This window comes from Entelurus aequoreus, linkage group LG28 (assembly GCF_033978785.1).
Source record: "Entelurus aequoreus isolate RoL-2023_Sb linkage group LG28, RoL_Eaeq_v1.1, whole genome shotgun sequence".
Lineage (NCBI taxonomy): Eukaryota > Metazoa > Chordata > Actinopteri > Syngnathiformes > Syngnathidae > Entelurus > Entelurus aequoreus.
This window is the reverse complement of record NC_084758.1, coordinates 33,178,824-33,187,851: the sequence shown is the minus strand read 5'-3', so window position 1 is coordinate 33,187,851 and position 9,028 is coordinate 33,178,824. Positions and strand designations below refer to the sequence as shown.

At 40.8% G+C, this 9,028-nt stretch overlaps 1 protein-coding gene across 1 annotated transcript in view; it reads right to left on the bottom strand.

Annotated features, from left to right (window-relative positions):
* glra1 (glycine receptor, alpha 1) overlaps nucleotides 1–8,790 on the bottom strand; it is a 249,441-nt gene extending 240,651 nt beyond the window's left edge. The window contains 2 exon segments of the mRNA XM_062039934.1: nucleotides 8,226–8,321; nucleotides 8,464–8,790. Of these exon segments, the coding sequence (XP_061895918.1) occupies nucleotides 8,226–8,296 (71 nt within the window). The 5' untranslated portion in view covers nucleotides 8,297–8,321; nucleotides 8,464–8,790.
* Nucleotides 8,791–9,028: the final 238 nt, after the last annotated feature.

The following is a 9,028-nucleotide window of genomic DNA, read 5'->3' as shown; positions in this document are numbered from 1 at the left end:
GGAGGTACGTTGCTAGCCTGGTTGCTATGTTTCCGGTTGGTGGTAAAAGTGTTGGTCATGTGTTTTACCCTGCTCAAATCTCTCAGTAAAGTTATTCGATGGATTATAGCTTTTGTTTTGAACTTTATTACACCTTGGAGCGCTTTTTCCCGTCCATTGTTTTCCTGCTTTCGCTATCTGCGCCTAATGACTGAGCTACGTGACGTCATTTATTGTGATGTCACACGGAGCATTTCTGGTCGGGACGGGATTCGAATAAAGAATCAACTCTTTTCCTTTACTATAGTGGTCTCGATAACGGGTACCGGTTCTCAAAAAGGGATTCGAGTCCGAGGACTCGGTTCTTTTCTTATCAAACAACCGGGAAAACCGGTTTAGAGTATCATCCCTATACACGTGTAAAGAACATCATGTCATGGCTGTCTTGAGTTTCCAATCATTTCTACAACTCTCATTTTTTTGTGATGTAGTGATTGGAGCACATACTTGTTGGTCACAAAAGAACATTCATGAAGTTTGGTTCTTTTATGAATTTATTACTGAAAATGCAACATTTTTTGTTTCATCTGACATCACATGGACAAAGGTAAGACCTTCTGGAGGAAAGTTCTGTGGTCAGATGAAACAAAAACGGAGCTGTTTGGCCACAATACCCAGCAATATGTTTGGAGGAGAAAAGGTGAGGCCTTTAATCCCAGGAACACCATATCTACCGTCAAGCATGGTGGTGGTAGTATTATGCTCTGGGCCTGTTTTGCTGCCAATGGAACTGCTGCTTTACAGAGAGTAAAAGGGACAATAAAAAAGGAGGATTACCTCCAAATTCTTCAGGACAAGCTAAAACCATCAGCCCGGAGGTCGGGTCTTGGGCACAGTTGGGTGTTCCAACAAACACACGTCATAAGTGGTAAAGGAATGGCTAAATCGGCTAGAACAGTGGTTCTTAAACTTGTTGGAGGTACCGAACCCCACCAGTTTCATATGCGCATTCACCGAACCCTTCTTTAGTGAAAAATACAATGTTTTTTTTTTTCAAATTCAAGAAAAGGTCATGTTTTTTTTTTACTGGTGCACAAAATGAACTGTGCATGAACATCACCTTGTTCAAAGAACAAAACCAACAAATTACACACATTACCATGAATTGATCAACGTGGACCCCGATTTAAACAAGTTGAAAAACTTATTCGGGTGTTACCATTTAGTGGTCAATTATACGGAATATGTACTGCAGTGTTTCCCGCACATTCATTTATTTGTTGCGGCCCGCCACGAAAGAATTAAGGCCGCCACAATTTTTTAATTTAATTTTATTTTTTTTTTAATTTTTGATTTTTAATTTTTTTTTTGTGTGTGTCCTGTCCAGCTTCTCAGGCAAATCATATAGTTGATGTAGATGCCCGTATCGGCTGTTCACATTTACTTTACAAAAGAGAAGTGTAAGATACTTCTCTTGTTGCCTTATTTGTATTTGACCACTACTGTTTTCTGTTTATTTGTTACTGACTGTGGCAGGACACCTCTGCCTCTGTTTCACTTTATGTTGCTGGTAAATAATGTGGTTGTAGTAGTAGGCTAAAGTTAAATTGTTTAGTATGCACTAATTAAAGGGGCAGAGCTTTAAGAGACATTTTAGCTTTCATATTTTTATAAGATATATTTTTTGTAAGAACCACAATTAATAAATATATTTCAGTGAATAAGTTATTGTTCAAATCTGTATATAAATATGTACATAAAGTGTTGTAATTATATTGTAAAATGGATGGATGGATGGACGTTTAAAACAAAACTGTTATTATTAATTAGTAAGTATACATTTTTTGAGCCTTTTTAGAGAAAATCATATCATTGTAGTAAATTATGCAAATTACTCGATGATGTCATGGCGACCACGCCCATAGTCACGCCCCCACCGCCACAGGTGGGGGCTAAACTGCTGCCCTGAGCGCTCCCTTGCTGACATCACATATCACTTAGCAATAGGCGCCGCTTTTTAAAGGCACACACTCTGCTCTCATGAAACATCTCAGCTGCAATATGCCAGATATTTGAATGACCGTATTTTCCAGACTACAGACGCACCGGTATATAAGCCACACCCACTAAAATTGAGAAGAAAAAATATGTTTCCACATATTAGCCGTACCCGGCCTGTAAGTCGCAGATATATATGTTGTGAATTGAGTTATTAACCCAGAAATATTCTGTAAATGTTTCTTTACAAACATTAATTGTTTCCAAACGGTGTCTGTAACAAGGCAGTAAAAGGGCTGATCAAACAAAACAGAAGTCATGGTCATGGACCCACTGGCTGCGCGAGCTAGCTCTCCAATCAGCTAAACAGACTCAATAACTCCACGCTGACGTTTTGGTGAATTTACTGAGGAATTTGTGAAAGTGAAACGATACAAAATATGGGTAAAATTAGCTTAAAAAAAAAAAAGCTCACATGCTAACAGTACAATGCTAACATGCTAACAAGAGCATGTGTACAGTTAGCATTAGTGAAATAACAAAATGACACTGAGGCGTAAATTTGCTATAAAAGCTGGTTAGCGCGCTAAAACGCTAAATGTAACATGCGTCATGCACCAAACATTTTTTACTCAGGTTTCAAATGCTAGCAATAGCATGCAACGAGTGCCAAAATATTTTACCCAGAGGTTTAAAATGCTAGCATTAGCATGCATCGAGTAGCAAAATATTTCACTCAGAGGGTTTAAAATGCTAGCATTAGCGTGCACTTGTAAACCTGTCAGCATATTAGCTAATGCTAACAAATGCTAGCTTGTTTACATTACGATAGCAGGTATGCATGAAAACACTCCTACAGACATCACACATGGGGCGCTTTAGTAAGTAAGAATTGTTTTAGTTGTATTGTAAAACTTACAAATGTTGCTTGGAGCGACGAACGAAGAATAATTTCGAGTAGGAACGCTAAAAGACAAAACAGCACGAGCAGAAACGCTAAATGGAACGGCGCTTTTTAATTCCGGTTCAAATCTTTAAACAATTCCCATTCACCCAGCAGCACCCGCAGTGGGCGAACTCGACCAAAGGATGGCGCCGCAGCACAAACAACAACACACCTTTTTCCAGCGTCTCTGCACGTGCGCAATGAAAGTTATTTGTATTTCGGCCGCACCGTTTTATAAGCCGCGGGAATTAAAGCGTAGGGGGGGAAAAAAAGTAGCAGCTTCGAGCTCAAAGGGCTTGTAAGTCCACTTCCTGTTTCCTGAGGACAAGACAGGAGGCGGGACAAAGGCAGCGTGGACTCATCAGGTGAGTCCCCGGCCATGGATGAGGAGGACGAGGCTGCTGGGAGCGAAGAAGGTATCAATTAAACGGCAAGGAGCTGAGATGGCAATCTACCAAAGCGCTCCATTAAGCTAACAATGTGCAGCGAATGCAAAACACGTGATGTGGACACTCCACTTAATGAAAGACTTGGGTGGGGAATACCTTCCTGACCACAGCAATAACCAGCAAAGATTAGTAAACACCAGAAGAATCATCTGACTCGAGCCCCGCCCCTTTCCACAAGCGGCCAATCAGCTGCAGGGAGGCTTTGTGGTCAATATCAACACGGCAAGATGCTGCAGTACAACTAGCCACTGATGAGTTGCTCCTTAACAATTAATCACATCATTGATTGATCATCATCAAAGAAGGGAAGCAAAATGGAGCGCAGTACTGGCTGCAACCAGCAGGGGTGCTGCTGGTGCAGCCTGAAGTGCAGAAGAAGAACAACACCACTTATAATAATAATAACAATAATAATAATAATAATAATAATAATAATGGATGAGATTTATATAGCGCTTTCCTATTGACTAGACACTTAAGCATTCACCGATTAAGTGCAACACTCAAAGACAAAGTACACTTGTGTAAGTACACAAATGTAACACACTTATGGACTCAAAGACTAAGTGTAAGTACACAAGTGTAACACTCAAAGACCAAGTGTAAGTACACAAGTGTACCACTGAAAGACTAAGTGTTAGTACTCAAGTGTAACCCACTTAGACACTCAAAGACTAAGTGTAGGTACACAAGTGTAGCACACTTATGCACTCAAAGATGAAGTGTAAGTACACAAGTGCAACACACTTAGACACTCGAAGACTCAGTGTAAGTACACGTGCGTAACACTCAAATATTAAGTGTGCCTACACAAGTGTAACACACTTAGAGACTCAAAGACAAAGTGTAAGTACACACGTGTAACACACTAAGACACTCAGAGATTAAGTGTAAGTACACAAGTGTAACACACTTCAACTCAAAGAATAAGTGTAAGTACACAAGTGTAACACACCTATGCACTCAAAGACTAAGTGTAAGTACACAAGTGTAACACACTTCGACTCAAAGACTAAGTGTAAGTACACAAGAGTAACACATGTATGCACTCAAAGACTAAGTGTAAGTACACAAGTGTAACACACTTATGCACTCAAAGACTAAGTGTAAGTACACAAGTGTAACACACTTCGACTCAAAGACTAAGTGTAAGTACACAAGTGTAACACACTTTGACACTCAAAGACTAAGTGTAAATACACAAGTGTAACACACTTTGACACTCAAAGATTAAGTGTAACACACTTATGCACTCAAATATTAAGTATAAGTACACAAGTGTAACCGACTTAGACACTCAAAGACTAAGTACACAAGTTTACCACTCAAAGATTAAGTGTAAGTACACAAGCGTAACACACTTAGACACTCAAAGATTAAGTGTAAGTACACAAGTGAAACACACTTATGCACTCAAAGATTAAGTGTAAGTACACACTTAGACACTCAAAGATTAAGTGTAAGTATACAAGTGTAACACACTTATGCACTCAAATACTAAGTGTAAATACAGAAGTGTAACACACTTATACACTCAAAGATTAAGTCTAAGTCGACAAGTGTAACACACTTATGCACTCAAATATTAAGTGTAAGTACACAAGTGCAACACACTTAGACACTCAAAGACTAAGTACACACGTTTACCACTCAAATATTAAGTGTAAGTACATAAGTGTAACACACTTAGACACTCAACGATTAAGTGTAAGTACACAAGTGTAACACACTTAGACACTCAAAGACTATAGTGTAAGTACACAAGTGTAACACACTTAGACACTCAAAGACTAAGTGTAAGTACACAAGTGTTACACACTTAGACACTCAAAGATTAAGTGTAAGTACACAAGTGTAACACACTTAGACACTTAACGTATAAGTGTAAGTACAAAAGTGTAACACACTTATGCACTCAAATATTAAGAGTAAGTAAACAATTGTACACACTTAGACAATCAAAGATTAAGTGTAAGTGCACATGTGTAACACACTTCGACACTCAAAGACTAAGTGTAAGTGTACAAGTGTAACACACTTATGCACTCAAAGACTAAGTGTAAGTACACAAGTGTAACACACTTAAACACTCAAAGACTAAGTACACAAGTTTACCACTCAAATATTAAGTGTAAGTACACAAGTGTAACACACTTTGATGCTGAAAGACTGAGTGTAAGTGCACAAGTGTAACACACTTAGACACTCAAAGATTAAGTGTAAGTATACAAGTGTAACACACTTAGACACTCAAAGATTAAGTGTAAGTACACAAGTGTAACACACTTATGCACTCAAATATTAAGTGTAAGTAAACAATTGTACACACTTAGACACTCAAAGAATAAGTGTAAGTACACAAGTGTAACACACTTAGACACTTAACATATAAGTGTAAGTACACAAGTGTAACAAACTTATGCACTCAAATATTAAGAGTAAGTAAACAATTGTACACACTTAGACAATCAAAGATTAAGTGTAAGTGCACATGTGTAACACACTTCGACACTCAAAGACTAAGTGTAAGTGTACAAGTGTAACACACTTATGCACTCAAAGACTAAGTGTAAGTACACAAGTGTAACACACTTAGACACTCAAAGACTAAGTACACAAGTTTACCACTCAAATATTAAGTGTAAGTACACAGGTGTAACACACTTTGACACTCAAAGACTGAGTGTAAGTGCACAAGTGTAACACACTTAGACACTCAAAGATTAAGTGTAAGTATACAAGTGTAACACACTTGGACACTCAAAGATTAAGTGTAAGTACACAAGTGTAACACACTTATACACTCAACGTATAAGTGTAAGTACACAAGTGTAACACACTTATGCACTCAAATATTAAGTGTAAGTAAACAATTGTACACACTTAGACACTCAAAGAATACGTGTAAGTACACATGTGTAACACACTTAGACACTCAAAGACTAAGTGTAAGTGTACAAGTGTAACACACTTATGCACTCAAAGACTAAGTGTAAGTACACAAGTGTAACACACTTAGACACTCAAAGACTAAGTACACAAGTTTACCACTCAAATATTAAGTGTAAGTACACAATTGTAACACACTTTGACACTCAAAGATTAAGTGTAAGTATACAAGTGTAACACACTTAGACACTCAAAGATTAAGTGTAAGTGTACAAGTGTAACACACTTATGCACTCAAAGACTAAGTGTAAGTAAACAATTGTACACACTTAGACACTCAAAGAATAAGTGTAAGTACACAAGTGTTACACACTTAGACACTCAAAGATTAAGTGTAAGTACACAAGTGTAACACACTTAGACACTCAACGATTAAGTGTAAGTACACAAGTGTAACACACTTAGACACTCAAAGACTAAGTGTAAGTACACAAGTGTTACACACTTAGACACTCAAAGATTAAGTGTAAGTACACAAGTGTAACACACTTAGACACTTAACGTATAAGTGTAAGTACACAAGTGTAACACACTTATGCACTCAAGTATTAAGAGTAAGTAAACAATTGTACACACTCAGACAATCAAAGATTAAGTGTAAGTGCACATGTGTAACACACTTCGACACTCAAAGACTAAGTGTAAGTGTACAAGTGTAACACACTTATGCACTCAAAGACTAAGTGTAAGTACACAAGTGTAACACACTTAGACACTCAAAGACTAAGTACACAAGTTTACCACTCAAATATTAAGTGTAAGTACACAAGTGTAACACACTTTGACACTCAAAGACTGAGTGTAAGTGCACAAGTGTAACACACTTAGACACTCAAAGATTAAGTGTAAGTATACAAGTGTAACACACTTAGACACTCAAAGATTAAGTGTAAGTACACAACTGTAACACACTTATACACTCAACGTGTAAGTGTAAATACACAAGTGTAACACACTTATGCACTCAAATATTAAGTGTAAGTAAACAATTGTACACACTTAGACACTCAAAGAATAAGTGTAAGTACACATGTGTAACACACTTAGACACTCAAACACTAAGTGTAAGTGTACAAGTGTAACACACTTATGCACTCCAAGACTAAGTGTAAGTACACAAGTGTAACACACTTAGACACTCAAAGACAAAGTACACAAGTTTACCACTCAAATATTAAGTGTAAGTACACAAGTGTAACACATTTAGACACTCAAAGACAAAGTACACAAGTTTACCACTCAAATATTAAGTGTAAGTGCACAAGTGTAACACACTTAGACACTCAAAGATTAAGTGTAAGTATACAAGTGTAACACACTTAGACACTCAAAGATTAAGTGTAAGTACACAAGTGTAACACACTTATACACTCAACGCATAAGTGTAAGTACACAAGTGTAACACACTTATGCACTCAAATATTAAGTGTAAGTAAACAATTGTACACACTTAGACACTCAAAGAATAAGTGTAAGTACACATGTGTAACACACTTAGACACTCAAAGATTAAGTGTAAGTGAACAAGTGCAACACACTTATGCACTCAAAGAATAAGTGTAAGTACACAAGTGTAACACTTAAAGATGAAGTGTACTGTAAATACATAAGTGCATGTGGAAGCACAGTCCACCTCAAGGTGTCCCACATGTGTCGACAGAGACCGAGGCGACGTGGTCCGGCCTCAGTGTCCCACATGTGCCCACAAAGACCGAGGCGACGTGGTCCAGTCCCGGTGTGCCCGAGGCGCCCAATGATGCGGAGTGTGGCAGATGACGCAGGTGAGCGAGGAGGCGGGGCGGGTAGACGAGACGGGGCCAAAAAAGGGGAGGAGCTAACGTGACCCGACACCTGCACACGCTGCCCTCTAGTGGCCACTCTCGCTCTCTGCAGAGGTTTCTTACCTGAAGAACACCAGGGTCTCCCACAGGTAGATGCCCAGCGCGTTCAGCCGGCACATCTTGGACAGTCTCATGGTGCGTGGGGGGTCCAGGTGCCACCTGACGGGAGGAAGAGGAGGAGGAAGAGGAGGAGCGGACCTCCAAGGTGAGCACACCTGAAGACACGGGGGGGAGTGGGAGGGGGAGGAGGGAAGGGGGAGGGGGGGTCTCTGTCAGGACGCTAATTGGCGCACAATTCCACCTGCGTGACGGTCCTCGGCGATGGCGGTAAAACCAGGTATATTCCCGCCGGCGGGCGCGCGAGTCGCCCACGCACGCGCTCGGTCACACGCCTTCCCGTGCCTCCTTCATCGCAACGTCCGCCACCTTTCCTCCGTCCTGCCCCCCCCCCACGCCCCCCCTCCCCAGCCGCAAGAAAGCCCGCTCCTCCTCCGTGCAAAACGGTCAGGGGCGCGCGTGGTCGTGGGCGCCGCGCTCCGCTCCGTCCATCGTCTGCTGGCGTCGCCACGCAAGTTTACCGTGCGGCCGACAGCGCGTCAGCCCGGGAAAGAAGACGGTGCTGCAGTCATTAAGCAAACTCGCCGGGGGAAGCAGGCCACGCCCACGCGGCCCGCAGCTCGCCGCTGATTGGCCACCGCCGACGTCGCTCGACGCGCCAGGACGGAGCGACGCTGCCGGTCACGTGACTCGTCCTAAACACAACACAACAAAAACCAACAACCACCACATCTGCGGCCAGCGGCAACAACAACAACAACATCGCGCCTTCCTGCCGGGAAACGTGACGTCATGACTTGCGTCGTTGG